Source organism: Uloborus diversus, chromosome 4, assembly GCF_026930045.1.
Source record: "Uloborus diversus isolate 005 chromosome 4, Udiv.v.3.1, whole genome shotgun sequence".
Lineage (NCBI taxonomy): Eukaryota > Metazoa > Arthropoda > Arachnida > Araneae > Uloboridae > Uloborus > Uloborus diversus.
Window position 1 is genome coordinate 135,684,138 of NC_072734.1, and position 19,546 is coordinate 135,703,683.

General features: G+C 35.1%; 1 protein-coding gene across 1 annotated transcript in view; it reads left to right on the plus strand.

The window, feature by feature from the left end:
- The window catches only part of LOC129220162 (integral membrane protein GPR155-like), a 134,772-nt gene extending 116,000 nt beyond the window's left edge, over positions 1–18,772 (plus strand). The window contains exons 15-18 of the mRNA XM_054854516.1: positions 4,859–4,954; positions 7,716–7,780; positions 16,192–16,329; positions 18,449–18,772. Of these exons, the coding sequence (XP_054710491.1) occupies positions 4,859–4,954; positions 7,716–7,780; positions 16,192–16,329; positions 18,449–18,665 (516 nt within the window). The 3' untranslated portion in view covers positions 18,666–18,772. The remainder of the gene's footprint in view (positions 1–4,858; positions 4,955–7,715; positions 7,781–16,191; positions 16,330–18,448) is intronic.
- Positions 18,773–19,546: the final 774 nt, after the last annotated feature.

Here is a 19,546-nt window from a genome sequence, read left to right on the forward strand (position 1 = left end):
TTTGGGTAATCACTCTTCCGAAAGCTTTTCGAATTTGAAATCCTAAATATGAAATGTAAGCCGACTTTAATAACGGTAGGCGCAGTGGCGGCTCGTCACTATGGGCCGGGTGGGCCAGGTCCACCCGACAAAATAGTGCATAATTAGATTATTTAAAAATGTCTTTTTTGATTCAGTTTTAAATAAAATCAGGGCATGAAACTGATGTTAAATTTCTAGCACTCTGCTAATCGCTAATATAAGAAAAAAGTGTTCCTTTTCTATCAAATAGCGACAGCGCTTTAAGACTGATTCTTTAGGCCATTTTAACGGCGGCCCACAACTTAACCAACTGCGAGCATTAAATCAAAGTAACGAAAGCGACATCACCCCGAACGATGCGTATGGGCCATGGGCCCCCTCGCCTCCCTTCCTGCCCCCTCGAAAAATAGCTTCATCCAATAGCAATAGTAGAAGCAATGGGAGACATGTGTCTCGTCTCGCGTCGCTTATACTAAGTTTCAGTGAGGCGATGGGCAGAATTTTCGGAGCCCACCCCACGGGGAAAGGAAAAGTTCTCACATCGCTTTCTCTTTCTCTCTCTCTCTTGATTTAATCCATTTTTTCAGTTTTTTTAATCTTAAACAGCTGTTAGTATGAGGTACTGGGGTTTACAATATTTTGGGTTCCCACTCATTTCATTGCATGGGATGCCCATTTTAATTTGTTTATTTTTCTTTATGGAACTTAGAGCGCATTCTCGAAATTTCTGAATAGACATTTTATTTTCGAAAAGGCGTTTGCCATTTTTTAAGTTTCAGTTTGAATTTAGGTTCAGTTGATTTTCAGTGTCGTGCTAATATAATAAGACTTTAAATTTTTGAATTAAAAACTGCACCTAAAATAATCTTCATCGGGTGAGATTTTTTCAATTTTCTTATAAGCTATGATATTTGGTTAAAGTAATAAGTCTTAATCGTGTTGGCCTTATTATCATGCCTTTTCTACGCTAGCGTATTCTAACGCTTAGCAAACCTAAATTATTACACAATGAAAATTAAAAGTAATTTAAATTTCTTATATAAAGAATATAATAGTAATTAAGTAAACTGTTTCTAGAAAAATTATATACCAGTTTCGTAATTTGATATATATGAGGCAGTGAGAAGCAAAGGGATGTAAGTGGCAAAATTACAAATTTGGAGATAACCTGTACAAATGGTAGGTGAACCTCTCATCTGTCTTAGGGCAAGAGATAGCACTAGTAGCCCTGGTAGGTGCCTACAGGATGATTTAGAAAAAAAAATGTATGAAAGCCTACGTAGGAAGTTATTTTTAAATGCGTTTTACTCAAAACTTGAAAATGTCCACTTACGCATCCTTTTGCTTCTCCACTACCTCATATAATAACGAAACATGTTAAAGTGAAAGTTAATGCTGCTGCATGATCCCAGTCACAATCTAATTTTTGCTATTCTGTATGGGAAAAAAGAGGGGGGGGGGTTCTTATTGGTCTTCATTACCTTATTATTTAGCACGCCCGCCTTAGTTCTCTTCATTTTATCTGTTTTCCTCTTTCTTGTGAAAACCTTACACAGTCGTCAGAGGCAACCCGACCTTTTGGGATGGGAAGAGAGTGGTTGAGTTCTCAATTCACAAAATGCAACTCCGAACTTTACCGAATGATGTAAATAAAGCATGCACACATCCTAAAACATAATTAGAAGATAAATTAAGTCTGAAAAGCTATATGAATTCCAAATTTGCCAAATAAAGAAACTTTTGGGAGGCCACAATGACCTCCATCAGGGCGCCCCTGATAACAGTGGGCCCACCCAGCAAATTAAGCCACGAGCCGCCAATGGGTAGGCGATAGGAAAAAGGACTGGGTTCGGATTTGGAAACTCTTCCCCTGCACTCTTTCAAAATAAAAGTTTTGAAACACGTTTAATCCCCCCCCCCGCAGTATTTCTTTTCCAAGACTATTTTAGTTTCTTTCGTTTTTTTATAGTGAAATTTTAAATTTCCAACCAGATGTTTGTATTTGTTTGAAGTTGAAGCATTTGGGATTCGTTAAAATTATCTTTTAACATTTTAGACTGATGGGGTACTTTTCAGTGACACCGTAGGTGTTCTTTTCCCCCAACTTTATTTGATTTTAAATATCATGCCTCCAACTAGAATCTCTTGATAAAGTTTTGGTTTACTTTCGTTTTATATATTAAAACACTTATTGGTATTCATTACAATATTTTAAATCTCCCTTACTGCATTTTAACTTTTTTTTTAAATTTAGAACATGCTTTGGCGACCCCTATGAAACTGTCATGATTATTTATCTATTCATTTATTGCATAAGGGGGAAACTTGTTATAGATTTGTACTATATACTGATTACATTTTTTTCGTTGAAAAAAAGTTTTAAATTTGTCAGAATGACTGCAAAAATTTCAGCTGCCTTTAGTTAGGTAAATTATAATAAAGAACCGTGGATGGTTCCTAAATAGTATTCAAAGTTTTAATTGTTTAATATTCAAGGGTTGCATTTTCTTTGAAAATTTTGCTGAAAAAATACTTTGTGTCATTGGAATTCCACTTGGCATTTTATTACTGCTCTTTATTATTATTTTTTTAAATACTGAGAACGTTTCCTTTTTTTTTTTTTTTTGTTTATCACTAAATTGAAATTGGCAGCCTCAATTCGCCTCTCCTGGCGACGGCCCAGCCTTTACATGTTCATTAGAAGGTCCTCGACAGTTATGCAACAAACTTATCTTATCTGCCGCTGAATTTACAGACACACGGTAAAACATCTTATTAATCACAGCATAAGTCTATAAAGTTCTTTTTTTTTTTTAATTTTGTAACCATTACTTTTCTTGCAACGACTTTCTTATAAGTCGTTTAGAAATGTACCGGATTATTATATTAGCAGAGATATTTAAATAGTTTTTTTTTTTTTTACTGTTAAACTGAAAAGTTCAATGCGGCCCAAACAGAGGCGGCCCACTGGGCATTTGCCCGGCTGCCCGCCGGCCCCATCCGCCACTGCGCTTGCCGTTACGGTAGGGAAAGGTGTTGTACCTTGCATGATGGCACAAATGGAGAAGAAATACACAGAATAACATTGGCGAGGGAAGGTAAAAGGCACCATTTGCAGAAACAAGTTTTTGAAATATTTGAAGAAACGCGTTTTGGACTCCGCACTAACAATAAGGCGATGTTGAAATTAGACGTTCTCTTGTGCTCCATTTTCATCGGAAACCAAATAAGCAAGCTTTTTCAATAAAGCTCATGTACAATAGATGACAAAAATGCAGAAAAAAAAAAAGGAAAAATGTAAAATTTGCATTGTCTTTTACCTTTTTACGGCAGAATTACCAAATGCGCCTTTTTTTTCAGTTAGAAAGAGGGAATACACTTTCCTTTATTCAAAAACTAAAAAAAAATAATAATAAAATAATAGTTTAAAAAAATAAAAAAAACACGCTTCCGTAGCAAAATGAACTAAAAAGTGAAAAATAATCTTTGGATGATAGTAGTTGACCAATCACTTAATTTCAATGTAATAAAAAAAAGCGTGGGGGCTGTCGATTTAAATTTTTGCTTGGACAACAAATGGAAGAAATTCATGACAACTGATAAGAAGCCCCCCACGCTTTTTTATATTACATTGAAATTGATTGGTCAACTACTATCATCCAAAGATTATTTTTCACTTTTTAGTTCATTTTGCTACGGAAGCGTGTTTTTTTAGTTTTTTAAACTATTATTTTATTTTCTTCCTTTTAGTTTAACTTGTTTTACGAAAAAATATTCATTTCAACATTATTCAAAATCTTTTATATTCATAAAATTTGCCCCAAAAAAGCTAATCCATCTCAGTCATCGATGTATGTGTGCGGAAATCATATCTTCATTAATTTGAAAATTTGAGATGCATTTGAATAAAAGTTTTGTTCAACAATGGTCTGATCAGCAATGAATTTCTAGTTGAAGGCTCACCTAAATTTTGGCATGAAATTAGTTAAAAACAATTATATTTCATGTTCTAATTACCTTGGAACATTGGAACAAATTTTGTCTGATGCAGAAAAATTAAAGGTTTTTGTAGATATTTTTAAATAATTTTTGCGAGCATTTTTTAATGTATTTTATTAAATTTTTCCTTTTTCACATTGTTGGATTTATGTCAAAATATTGATTAAAATTGGAGGAAACTAACAATTAAAAGAGTTAATTAATTTGATTAAAGAATATTGCATTGTCATCGGGACTGAGGTCGCGTGCCAAATTTCAAAAGAATCCGATCGCAGGAAGTGGGCGAAATTTGAGCTGCAAGATTCCGTTACAAGATACATACATACATACATACATACATACAGGTGAAGCTAATAAAAGCGTGTTAAAAAGACTTAGAGGAGACTTAGAGGGGCAGTGAGGTAAAAATTATAATATTAAAGAAATTAGTAAAATTTGATGCTTTGAAAAACTTTAAAGTGGTTTTGTAATAATGCAACGTAAGTATGAAATCTTCCGAGATACAAGTATTTTTATTATCATTTAATGTTTTCTTTTATTTTTTTTAAAGGGAACAAAAAATTCTAACATGTGAAATGCCTTTTTTATCAAGCATCTTGATAAAAAGGGCATAATTTCATATGTTTTGTGTAAATTTGTCAAAATTATCTCCCCTTTACAAAATAGAGAGAGAGCTTGAAAAAATAATTCAAGTTCAGTGATATTAAATTAGTACTATGAAATGCTTGGGAAAACATTATTTGCTAGGAATTCATTGTTAATTTTTTTAACGAAACTCTGTTTCTTGTTTAACGTTTCCTGGAACTAGATTGTGACACAAATGGTGTTTTTTTCATAGGGATTGACGATTAGCACATGGAAACTATCGACGAATCAACCCAACGGCCTATTCGTGGCAATGGAATTTCTTGATGCTGTCCTAAATGTCGGACAGGTAAGTTTGTTTGAAAAGTAAAACACACTAAACGACTAATGCTCCAACGAAGAATGGACTTTTTTGAATTATTAGCAAACTTAAGTCGGCTCTCGAAGTCTCTAAGAACCGATTTTAAAGCATTCCAGTAATAGGCAGTTCCTGTTATGGGTAGTTTCCACAGGATTCTTAAGAGTTAAGAATCCAATGAGAACTTCGAGATAAGGGAATATTCGAATTATAGAGATTTTATTTTCAAGTTCCTCTGTCGCCAAATGATGACGTTCGGATTTTATGTCATAACAATTTTAACTCTAATCACGTCCTTATGCATGGTCTGCGGGCTTGGGCTCTCCATATACAGTTAGCATAATCCGTGTCTGTTCAGACAAACAAAATAAATCTTACCTCCATAGTCTCAGAATTTTTTTAATGTCAAAATTCATGAAAACTTTTGATACGGGTACATTTTGGTTTTGCCTAAAACAGTTCCTGAACTGAGATACAGGCCACTAAAGACGGCGTCCCGGGCATCATTCCTCATTTGCAATTTTCGGCAAAACCTTTTAAGTTCTTTACCTCTGGAGCGGTAAAATATTTTTTTCTTGCGGTTTGTTTCATTTAAAAGGTTTTTTTCTGTTTGAAAAGATATGCAACATTTTGAAATATGTGTTTAACTTATAGGTGCTTGCAAAACGAACTGATAGGTGCTTGAAGGGGAATACTTAGCTAAATCATTTTGACACACTTTTCAAAAACAGAAACGAGTTTTTTTTATCTCGTTACTTTTTTTTTCAATCTGGAGAACTAAACACACTAACTCTTAAAATTTTTAAAAAATCGGAAATTTTTAAACTTGTCGATGAATGACGAAATATTTCCTTAAGATTCAACCGAGGTGTGAGGAGGAAGCTCTCGAACTTATTTTTTTTTAGTTTGATTTAATATCTGAACTCTGAACAATCGGTTTCAATTTCGACATTCGCTGGCTTTATAACTATTGTATTTTTTATCTTTTAAATACTCATCGCTCCCTACATCCCCCCAAGAATATATCGCTCCCTTGAAGAACCAAATCGCCTCTTTGGGAACCACTGATATAGAGCATCCGCCCCAACAAATGTCCCTCTAAAGCAAGTTTATTGCTGCGATGTAGTGTCTGACCATGGATTGGAATGAAAAGGCAAACATTCGTTTTACAGGCGAAAATGGACGCATCTATTATTTTTCAGGGACGTCAACTTCTTTTGAGAGCCATTGTCTGTGAGGATCAGGCAGGTTGTGATTGTTGGGATTTTTAATTTTCTTTATTTTCACATAGGTTGTTTCTTGTCATGAATGTAATGTAAATTCGAAATTTGAGCTTTGTCTGACTCACCGTTTTTGAGAAAACAATTTTTTTTGTTTAGGGGGCGTGGCACATTTTTGCTGGTTTTTCAAATTTACAGATTTTAATGTGCTTGTTGCTTGAAGCGCCCTTACAATGACATGGATGTTTTAATTCCATATTACTATATGGTCTTGTTAGATACTGTTACAGCTTTCAAATCGGTGACACTACGAGGGAATTGGAATAAATAAATTTGTTTGGCCGGAAAAACAAGACGAGTATTGGTATAATAGTCTAGACATGTTATGCACAATAGATCCACTTGGTACCTATATCAAAACGGGCATTTTCTATTGAAGGAAAAGACTATCTTGCTGCCCAAAGCTGTTTATGTTATAAGGTACACGTCTTTGTATTAAATTAAAAATAAATATGTTCAAAAAAAATCTGGATGTGAAAATGTTAAATAAATAAATATAAAAAAAAACGCCATAACGTACTAACTTGGAACGATTATATTTCCAAAAATAATAGGAGTGACACCGATTTTTTTTGTGCAAATGTTAGACAAATATGTTGGTTATCAACCTAATTTAGTATCAGATATCTGCTATGAAGGCGACAGTTGTAATTAGATTTTAAATATTTGTGTTTTTGTGAAATTTATTGAATAAAAGTTCCAATATCTTCTGGCGCCCTTATAGTGACACCGATTTTGATACATATTTTTGGTGTATGTAAGTGTGGCTAGAAAATGATCTAAAAATGTTGTTGTCATCATGAAGGCGCTTTGAGAAAATTGGCCTTGAATATAGAAAAAAAATCATTTTCGGTCATTTTTAAACTGAGTTTGTGGGCGTTGCCCTCATAGTGTCACCGATTTGACAGCTGTAACAGTATCTAACAAGACCATATAGTAATATGGAATTAAAAAATTCATGTCATTATAAGGGCGCTTCAAGCAGCAAGCACATTAAAATCTGCAAATCTGAAAAACCGGCAAAAATGTGCCACGCCCCTAAACAAAAAAAATTGTTTTCTCAAAAACGGTGAGTCAAAGCTCAAATTTCGGATTTAGATTACATTTATGATAAGGAACAACATATGTGAAAATAAAAAAAATTAAAAGTGTCAACAATCACAAATGCTTTAAACTGCCTGATTCTTACAGACAATGGCTCTTAAATGCATGTTAGCCTCGAAATTTAGCAGTCTCATTCAAATGAGCGGTAGCATCAAATTTTAACTTTTCCTCGTCATTCAGACGGACTCGTCTTAGCTGGATTCTTGCCAGTTCCATACAATCCGTGGTTAGACAGTAGCAAGGTAACTTTTGTTACGTGATCTATTTGTTGAACTTCCTTGATTGTTTTCATTGTAACCCAATGTTTTGTATAGTTTATAAAAACTTTTATCATCTTGATCAAGGACTAACTCTATTTCTCTTTTCAGGGCGTTTTCGCTTTCCTCGTCTTCTTCAAAGACGGCAAATACATCTTAAATCCATTGGGGAGGTGGTAAGTGCTTAAATATTTTCAAAATACCTTAATCTTCGTACAATATTTAACGCCTAGAAACACAGTAGCTTCCGTTTAGTAGACTCAGTTGTTAGTGGACTTATTCATTATTCGAGTTATCTGATTAAAGCTGTTAAGAGTCATTTTTTTAAAAGCTGGACACTTTTGATAGTTGATGTCTTCAATTTTCGTAAACATTTCAGGATGTGTTAGTGGTACTATGATAAGAAAAAGTGAAGTTTCTTTTAAGATAAAAACTGATTTGTCTGTCCTTGAGTATGGGGTCAAAGTTGAAGGTCGTGAAAAAAAAAACAGAGCTAAATGTATGATTGCTTTGCCTCAAAAGCAATGAATGAACCAAGCCAATTCTTTTAAATGTGGATACTACTTGATATTAGGTGCATGCTAGAATAAATATTTTGGTGGCTCACTCATGGCTTTGAGGGCAAAGGTCAATTGAAATTGCTACTTTTTTTAACTTTTTTTGCCTTGTTTGGACCCAGATATCTGCTAAAGCCATGAGTAACCCTCGGAAATAAGTATGTGATTAACTTATCACTACAGTATAGTACTAAGAAAAACATAAAATGGCTTTTATTTCCCTTGGCTTTGGTAGTTAAACGGTCTCAAGGTCGATGATTTTTAAAAAATGGCCAAGTTTGGAGGTCAACAACTTCGTGCGCGATGGGTCAACAACTTTGGGACACAGCTGTAGTTGTAGTCAGAGTGGTGTAGTTTGTGGTTTAAGGCCAAGGCAACTAATCAAAGTTTTCAATTACGTGGTCTCAAAGTTGATAATTTGAAACAAAAAGAATCAAAGTTTTATGTCAATTACTCTAAACCGCCTGAGTCAATAACTTTGAGCAAGGGCTGTAATTGCACTCTACGTGGTGTAGTTTCAGACTCATGTCAGAAAACCATGAGTTTTAATTTATCTAATTAAATGGTCTCAAAAATGATAATTTCAGTATCAAAGCGTTTTTTTCTAAGTTTATATAAATGCTACTAAAAGTCTTATGAGGCTCCAACTCGCATAAATATTAGAACGAATAAACAGTCAAATGTACTTAAAGCTCCCAAAATTTCATGCTTCCAGTGTAATAAAATTTTCTGTAACCTTGACCACAACATGAAAATTCTTCTCACAAAGCTAATCACCCAATATGGAGATCCTAGATCCACAGGATTCGGATCTCGGAAGTTGAAAATTTGCGTAGGTTAGTTTCCAAAACATTTCTACACCTCTATAAAATTTCATCCCATTCGGGGATGATCGAGCGGGGACAGTTTGAAAAATCAGGTCAGTTGACGTGGAATCAGTTTGATATAAACATTATGCACATTTCACTCGCATCTTTTGTTATTGTCTAACTTTTTTTTCGACGTTATATTTTTATTTTTGTGCATTAATTGTTTATTTAGTTTTGTACATTTGTTTATTTATAAAAGTTTATTACTAAGTAGTGTATATGCAAACTCTACTGTAATTATGAACTCAATCTCTTACCCAATTGCAACCCTCTTCCTAAAATATAGCATTGATTTATGATCATTATAAAGTCAAAAATAACAAAGGATGCATGTGAATTGTCAATGTTATATCAGAGTGATTCCACGTCAATTGACCTGATTTTTCAAATTGTCCCTGCTCGATCATCCCCGAATGAGATGAAATTTTATAGAGGTGTAGAAATGTTTTGCAAACCAACCTATGCAAATTTTCAGCTTCCGAGATCCGAATCCTGAGGATCTAGGATCTCCAAAATATAGTGCTCCAAAATGGCGGATCATCTTTGTGAGAAGAATTGCCATGCTGTGGTCAAGGTTACAGAAAATTTTAATTGTACTGGAAGCATGAAATTTTGGGAACTTTAACTGCATTTGACTGTTGATTCGTTTTAGTATTTACGTGAGTTGGAGCTAATAAGATTCGGAGTAGCACACATATAAACTCGTAAAAAAACGCTCTTTTATACTGAAATCATCATTTTTGAGACCGTTTAATTAAGATGATTAGATCTCATGGTGTTCTGACATGTCTAAAACTACACCACGTAGAATATAATTGCAGCTCTTGCTCAAAGTTATTGACTCAGGCGTTTTAGAGTAATTGACCTAAAGCTTCGATTCTTTTTGTTTCATGTTATCAACTTTGATACCACGTAATTAAAAAGTTGATTAGTTGCCATAGATTTCTAACTAGACCTTAAACTACACCACTCGGACTACAACTACAGCTGTGTCCCAAAGTTGTAGACCAGCCGCGTACATAGTTATTGACCTCTAAACTTGGCCATTTAAAAAAATCATCGACTTTGAGATCGTTTAACACTAGAGCGACTGACATTTTCTGTATACCTAGAAAGACTGAAGGGGCCAGTGTGGCCCCTACCTATTTTTGGGGTGAATTCTTTTAAAAATTCTTCCTGAGGGAGTCCACATACCTGATACACCTTCTTTCATGACTAAATAAAAACTTAGTACTTAATTATTTTCAGTTTTTCTCTCTATACTGGGCAAAAGGTTGAATTAGTTTTCCTTTCTAAGAGCAATGGCCACCGTTAGGATCGTAAGCAGTCGGTACTGTCTATAGCATTTGGATATCCAACCGGCTGCATAAAGAGGAAGTTAGAGGTTAAACTAGAGTGAATGGCATTTTTTTATGCTACAACAATTAGGAGAAAGGAAAAAAATAAATTTTTTAACTGTCAAAATGCTTAGGGGCCACTGTGGCCCCTCCCGTCTTTCTAGGTATAAGGATCAATATTAACAGTACTATGAGGCGAATGATTAAATGATTAAACAAGCATTCAAATAGTGTCATATAATGGAAAGTCAGAAAATTCCATTAAGTTCCGTTAGATATTATCCGAGTTATTAAACAACAAACTACGCGAGGGGCCACACAGGCCCCTCCGTCTTTCTAGTGTTAACTACCTAAGCCTAGAGCCCTGGATCCGTCTCTTAAGTGGCGACACACTTTGATCCATGCACTGCGCGCCGCTTTCGACTGCGATTGGAGGCGGGCAGTCACATGGGTTCAGTCCGCCATTTTGTGTCGTTGCCTGTGTGATTTCACTGTGCGGAACACTAGATATTTTCTCTTTGCTATTCGTATTTTTCATCAAACGCTATCTTTAATGTGAAGATGCCTTGGTGTAGTGCATTAAGATGTTCTAACAGTTCAAAATCACTATATCGAAGTACATTCAAAGATTATTTATGTATTTTAAATGTTTTCATCAATACTGCTGCGCAATTTCAAATACTTTATGAAACTCTTGCTGAAATTGTAATATTTTTTACTTTTCATGAAACTGTCTGATGGTTTGTTAATTTTCATGGGATAAAAAGGACATTCACTAAAATCATCATAAATAGTTCCTTTAAATATTGTAAAGCTCAACTATGTAACGGCACCAAAAAATTGATAGCAGTAGTAAAATATTTGCCCTGTTTTCAGAACTGATTTTTCTTAGTTTAAGATAACAAAACCGCCAAAATTTAAATATACTAGTTCTTTTATTTATTTTTAATGTAAATTTTCTATTGTTTAGTTAGTTTCAAAATGTCTCAATAACTGTAGCAAAATTATTTTAGGAACACGTCGTTTTGCTTTTGATTGTGTCATAGCCATGAGTTTCAGTGTGTTGCCAAGTTAATTATTTATCTATTTTGCGCGTAAAAATTAAGATATTAAAAGTATGAAATTATTCATTTAAAAAATTAAGCTTGAGATTACAGTAACATGTAACTTAAGCCAAGTTATGTAATTACGTGAAGATTTTTTTTTTTTTTTTTTTTGCCTGGAAAAAATCTGTTTTCGTTTAATTTTTATTTTGATGTGAAAACTTTTTTAATATATATATATATATATATATATATATATATATATATATATATATATATATATATATATATATATATATATATATGATTTATCCCAGTATCTGTTTATTTACAAATTCATTATTACTATTTATAACAGTTCGTCACAGATGTAATCTGCACTCTTTTATTTGAATTCCTATTGGTATCAAATATTTCAATTATTATTATTTTTTAATATTGATTTAAAACTGGTTACATTTTATTATCAGTTCGTTAATTTTTAAGAACTAGTAGTATCCTTAAAAATCAGGTTTAAATGAAAGGCATTTTTATGTAAAATCGTCATGAGAAACAAGAAAGTGTTGGTTAAAAAAAAAGAAAGAAAACTACACACATTAGTAACATAAATGATACTGCTTTGCATGAATAAGTTCAAACTGTTGCCCACAAATAATTTGACATAATTAATTTAGCTCACTACTGCTCTACTCAGTAGTGGATTTAAGGGGGGAGGAGGCCCCCCCCCTCCAAGGATGAATTTATTTAAATATTTTATTCACAACTTTTAAAGTGACTTCTCCATAGCGTTTTTTTTATATAGTTAAACAGAACACAAAGCACACATAGAGCATATTTTGAATAATAGCATTTTTATTTGCTTAAGAAGTCATACTGGAGTCCTAGAGTGGCAGAATACATTTATACATTTAACTCGCTGGTTTTGAACGCTGGTTTGATGACGGACGCTGGAGCGTGTCGCCACTTAAGAGACGGATCGAGGGCTTTACCTAAGCCAAGAGAAACCAATGCTACTTCATGTTTTTTTTTCTGTAGTGAGAAGTTAATCATATACCTATTTCCGATCTTTACTCACAGCTTTATCAGATATCCGCGCCCAAACAAGGTAAAAAGAGTTTAAAAAAAAGTTGCATTTTCAACTGACCTTTGCCCTCAAAGCCAAGAGTGAGTCACCAAAATAATTACATTAAAACGTACTTAGTATCAAGTAGTATTCACATTTAAAAGGGTTGACTTGGTTCACTCATTGCTTTTGAAGTAAAGCAATCATATATTTAGTTCTTTTTTCTCACGATCTTCAACTTTGACCTCTACTCGGGGACCAACAAGTCAAATTTGAGAGGAAAGAAGATTCACTTTTACTTATCACAATGCTAGTAAAATATCCTGAAAGTTTCAAGAAAATTGAAGGTGTCAACTATCAGGCCCCCATTCAATTTGCCTAGCTTAGAAAAAAAAAATTAATCACGATATAATCGAAATGAAATTGTGACCTATAATGGAGCGTGCAAGAAGGGGGAACCGACTCAACAAAGTTTAGGCAATAATTGGTTTTGCAGTTAAATAGTGCGCTGGATCTTCACACCGTGCAAATTAATTTTCAAAAAAAAAGAAAATATATATATATATATATATATATATATATATATATATATATATATATACACACAACTTATCTACCAGCATGCAATTTATCTTCAAGGGTGCAATGTGTACCCAGATGGCCAAAATTGAAACATAATTCGTAAAATGGAAAAATGTAAGTAAATATCTAACAAATTGTTAAAAAATCTTTGTGATCTTGTGAAGAGTTGTTATTTGGAGGTGAAACATTGTGTAGAAAGAAAAACTAGAAGTTGACGTCAGACACGTGCAAAAACTTCTACGCATTTGAGAATGAATATAGAACGGACTCTCTTGTTATGTTAAGTACCATTTTCTGCGCAAGTGCTGAGGTAAGCATTGAGTTTAACGATCAAAACAAACGAATGATGGTCCGAAAATGCAAACTGGACATGTTTCTGAAAGGAAGAATTCACGAAATGTTGGAATCTGGACGATCGTAAACCAGTGTCTCGACTGCTCGATGTGTTTTCGTTTCAGTGTGTGATCTTAAGACTCTGACGGAGGTTTCAAAGTACGGGGGATCACACCCGAGGGCCAGTACTGTCCCACCTCTGGCAAGTTGAGCTCCACTGCCCTACCGATTAAAAAATTCCGTTTGTTGAAAAATGTGAGGAAAAACGCGAGCGCGCGGTTTAAGAACTTGTGAATTTAGTTTGCAGTGTTATTGTCCATTTGGCGAACAATATAATTCAGGTAAGAAGTACCAAGCGGTACAGGGTTTTCTCGCCAATAAAAGGGTTGCAATGATAGCCCAACTCTGCGCTTAACAATTCCTCTTCTTACTAATTGCTCTCCCTTGAAAGAAATGAACTTGCTCAAGGCCGTAGCTCAACTTGTCGGAGGTGGACAGTACAAGGTGGGCAAAGAATAACAACAGTCCAGCAAGAAGGATATTTGGCAAAAAGCGCACTTCTTCAGAGGTGCAGTTCTGAGAGAACTGTGGGTTCAGCGCTCACAATTGCTACAAGAGTAGGAGTTTCGAGACAAAATGTTTACAGGAGACTTACTATTTTTAAAATAAAGCTATTCGTTACACGATTTGAAGATTTAAAAAAAAAAGATTTAAAGCAGGATTTAAATATAAACGCAGAGTTAGAATAGTCTGTTTTGGGGGAAAATTAAGACTTGCAACATAAATGAAAATGAGCATCTATATTATTTATTAAAGGTTTGGATTTACGTTCTGCTACTGGACTTGTTGTATTGTCGTACCGGCACGTTTCGGTTACACTATGTCCATGGCCAAAGGCGGATCCAGAAAATTTGCAAAGAGGGGACGGTTGTTACGTACCTGATTTATGAGCTTGGTTTGCTGTAATAACATTTTAATCTAAAACAGCTAAAACATAGAGATTTAGCCAAGGAAGTCCCCGAAGTTATTCCTTTCTATTTCCGTTGAAAGAGGTATTCTAAAATTGAATTTTAGAGCATCAATTTCGCTATAACTCCCAGAGAATGTTACGAAACCCCTTCCTAACATTGACAAAGTTCGTCTAAAATTGCTTTTTGAAACTTCAATTCAGAAAATATTTTGTAGATTCGAAGCCCATTTCTTTTTTTAACGTCATCTAAGATCGCCTTCAATTGCATTTTAGGACGTCCATTCGGAAAAATTGCCGGTGCAGGATCCCTCGAGTGAGGGGCGATCACCTCCATCGCCCCTTCCTTGTATCCGTCCATATCCCTGGCCATTGCCAACCAATTCTTAGATCGTACAATATTTCTTATTTCAATCTTGTAAACTGCGGAGTTTTCCATTTAAGTGCGCTTTTTATTCTGTCGAATAGCATTTTTTTTCGGTTCACTATGGGCGCGTTTGCTAAAAGAAATGCAATAATCCGACTTATTACCAAGAGTAGGGATTTTTGATAAAAGCGGTTACATTACAGCCTCCAGTTAACCAATACTTTGAGCTATCCTGCTTTGAATCTGGTAAGAAGTAGGTAAAAAAAATCTACTTGTCTTGCTTTCCACTTTTTATGGAATTCTTATCTTGGTTTTAATGTACTTGCAAGCAGCTGAATTTTTGTCCATGTTGCTTGCACGTAATGATGCTTTTGTTTTGTTGACTTGATTTGCATCTTCGCTATTTTCGTATGCTTTATTGATACAGTAGCAAAACCGGAACACTTCCATCGGCTTTAAGAAAATGAGCAGGTTTACTTTTAGTATGAATCTTTTGAAGAATTGATCCCAAGTAAAACTCACAACTGTTGCTTTGTGGTCCTCGATTCTTGATTGCTCATTATCAATCGGAAATACAACTACACAGAGCAAATACAACTATACAGAAGCACTTTTGTACTGCGTAGATGTTATTTCATTTCAAACCGATGATTTCCAATGAACAATATGCACAAGGCGTTGACCTTTTTTCCGAATTCGTTTGCAGAATTTCCTTCACCTAGGAAACTTTTTTCAGAAAAAGGATTCAGTAGTGTGCTTTAAATGTCTTCAATACTCCTTGATCGTGTGGCTGGACTAATTAAAAAACATATGTGTGTCAGAAATGTTAGGCTCACACTGCTCAGCTGAAGGATTTTATGCAGCATTACACAGTAGACGCCGGTTAATTTAATCAGTCACTTTAATGAGTCATAGTCAAAAACAGAACAAATCCAGCTTTATTGCATTAGCCGCTTTATGGAATCAAAACTGTTTAGAACAAACGTGATTCTTATAAGCGGTGGCCGCTGTACACAGAAAGGATTTTACTTCATTTTCTCCTTAATGCCCTCCCAGCACTGTGATCACATTGAGAATATATTTTCAATTTGGTTCAAAAGAATTTCCGATTTCGATTGCGAACATGTTCAGTACAGAGATAATAATTGAACGAGGTTAAAAATAGCGTTCACAAAACTAAGGAGTTCATATTATAGGGTGCTAAGTGTACAGAGAAGTCTTCCTATGTTAATTCTATGGGGATTCGCCGGCACCATTACGGTACATTGGAACCTAGTACAGTCTGACCACTGATAATATGGAAAGACAAACATCCGGTTTATGGTCGGAAATGGACGGATCTATCAGCTTACAGGGGTGGTAGTAAATCTTTATTAATCTTATTACAGCAAAGCATACTATACAAAATTATACTTGTCTCACTTTCTGCTTGTTGATTTTTTTTTTTTTTTTTTTTTTTTTTTCCGCAGCTTGAGGAGGGTGCGCAGCGGTTTTTATTCGATCAGTGAACCACAGGACTGTATTGATGCAGAGGATCGACAGCTGTGCAGTCAGTTCCTCTCATACCACTACAGCAACTGCGTACGCGACCTACCGAAGACGAATATGTAAGTCAGTTTCCACAGTCTAATTTAACTCTCATTTCATTGTTTCACCTTAACTGGGCAATGTGTATAATACTACTATGTAGTTTTGCAAAAGGAAGGAAAAAAACGGGATTTTTTTACGGAATAAACCGAGCTTTTTTCAGGGTTTTTTTTTCCCCCGAAAATTCCAAGAACTTTAATAGGTGGAAATTTCACTTTCGAGTTCAACCTTTTTCTTTAGCAATTTCAATTTTAATGCTTGTTCATGTTTTAAATGCAAAACTTTTTTTCCCAATTTCAATGCAACCAACTGAATTGCAAAAATAGCAGCTTTTCGCCGGCTCATAATTAAATATGAGAACTATTCCTCAAAGCGGAACGTTGCATTTGATATTTCAATGCTGCCAGGTTAAGGTGGATTGGAGTCTTTCTTAGCGCATCAATATCACAGTAATATACTATGCTCAAGGGGCCGATATAGCTACTGAATTTCCAAGGATAATGCCCTTTACCTTTTCTTGCTATTAGTTTTCCCATAAATGTAATTTTTATATGAAATGTTCTTTTATAAAGAAACTAGTGATACCCGCACGGCTTTTCCCGTAGTAGAAAATTAAAAAGTCTTTTGGTTCGCCTGTATATTTACAGATAATGTATGGTGAATTTCTCGTCAATTGGCTTGCCCATGTTACAATTTCAAGTTATGATAACTTGGTAGTTTACTCGTCCGTCTTATGGTAATTTTGCTCGGGAAAATGTTCTTAAAATTGGAATAGAAAAAGAACAAAATCGAACTTTCGAAAAATCGCTTCGAAGTGCACACCCCCGTGCTACAAACTAACTTTGTGCCAAACTTCATGAAAATCGGCCGAACGGTCTAGGCGCTATGCACTTCGCAGAGATCCAGACATCCTGACAGAGAGACTTTGAACTTTATTATTAGTAAAGATGATAAACTGAATGGACGAAAGAGCAATCAAAATTGGCTTTATCGTCTAATCGATCTCTTCGTGTGATAAGGGCAACGGGAGAGTTTAGTCTACTTAACTAAAAAGTTAAGAGTTATTTAATGGGATATGCTTTGAGAATAGAGATAATCATTTAGTTTTAAAATCCAAGAGAAACGGGTTTAAAAAATAAGAACGTTACCTTAACAGCAGAATATTTATTCAAGCAACAACACCCATTCAATTTCTCTCCCTGATCTCGTAGGTTTTTGTGAACTTGAAGTAGGATCGAACATACATTGTACGTCTCATTCAACATCTCTTGCCTCACAATTGAGTTTGCATCACAACCAGGACTAGTAGAGTAAGAGCCCATGAATGCCAGACCTACGTCATAGTATAAAGGCACAAAAATTTTCTGCGTAAGGACATCACAGCAGGTAAGAAAGGTTCGCTATTAATTAAGCTGAGTCGTGCTGGCTTTGGCAGAAAACAGGTCGCAAAGTTGTGTCAAAAACTATAAGTCATTCTATGTCAAAATACCTCGTCACCTCCACTCGACCATCTCCGATTTGAATGAAACTTTATATAGATGCAGACATGCCTTTGAAACTCACCTGTACAAATTTTCAGCTTCCAAGACCAAAATCTTGAGGATCGAAAACAAAGGGGCTCCAAAATGGCGGATCAGCTTTATAAAACGAATTGCCATGTTTGGCACGATTTCCCCCATTATAGGCCGTTTTGGAGCCCACTTTTTATTTTCTTTTTGAGATATCCTAGATCCTCATGATTTGTGTTTTGGAAGTTGAAAATTTGCATAGGTTAGTTTGAAAGGCATGTCTGCACCTTTGTAGAACGTCCTCCAAATGGGAGATGGTTGGATGGTTGCAACCAGTTTCCTGTCGAAGCCATTGCAGGACCGGCTCTGGCGCGACTCAGCCTAATTAATAGCGAACCTTTCTTACATGCTGTTGATGTCCTTACGAAAAAAAATTTCGGGCAATTATACTATGACGTAGGTCTGGCACTCATGGACTACAGGTAAATATAGGAAATGTCAAATATAAATTTTCGACAACTGTTAGTTTACTCTTGTCAAATACAGCAGTCACGTATCGTTATGTTAAACCTACTAAAATTTAACTTTACTTTACACATTACATTTATTGAATTTGTTCTCTCTTTTCCAGGAAAAATAACTCTTCCTACAAGGAATGCTTCACGGGCACAGAGTTCGTAGATTGGCTGATCAAAGTTGGACTCGCCAACCACAGAACTTCAGCAGAGAATTACGGCCAACGTTTATTCAGGGGGACAACACTCATAAGTGTGGATGGAGCAGTCCAGTTTCACGACAACAATGCTTATTTATATAAACTGACCCTTGGAAATGATAAACTCCAGTGACTATAATTTTTTCGAAAACATTCTGTATATATTTTGTACATTTTTTGTGGACGCTGCACAATTCATAAGTGTAATTTAATATTCATGTGTAATTACAATAAAGTAAACATCGATTCATTCATTAAAAAAATGTTGTGAAACAGTTACATGTTACGAAGACGGAGAAGGGAGGAAGCTTCTTCGTCAAAAATTTTAGGAAGATTCCATCCAGAAATATTCACATCAATATTAATGACAGGGGAACCCAGGGCCATTCTCCGCCTGCTATAGCCGAAGGTTTCTATGAGACTATACTGAGTCTATAATTGCTTGCAACTGAAGTTGACAATGACGTCAGGACGCGCAGAAGGAAAAACGAGATAACAGGTAAAACGTCGCTTACTAGTTACCTATCCTACCTATTTCGCGAATAAAAGGAGATCGCCACCTGTCTATGAGTTGCCATTGGCTGGCTCGCTTGATTCAATGCTTCGCAGGTAAAATGGAAAACATTTTAATTTAACGATTGACAAATTTATGCCAAAAAGGGGGTTTACGTATGCGTGGGTTTAATTAACTAATCCAATTAACTATTTTTAACTATTAGTAGAAGAGCGTAATTTCACTTGAATATCGGACCGAGGCGCTAGGAACTATTTCCTACGCTTAGCCTCAGCTTATTTCTCCATTGTCAAGTAAGCTTGCAGTAGGGCTTTTTGCGTCAAACCATCATATCCATATATCAACCTAGACTATGATCCTCATTTTAGGTTTCAGAGGTTTGATTCAATAGTTTACTCTCTAAATATCACCAACAGTGCCCCCCCCCCCCCCCAAAAAAAAAAATCCAAACAAACAAAACTTGGCGACCAAAAGACTGGCAATGTATCGCCAAGTGTCTG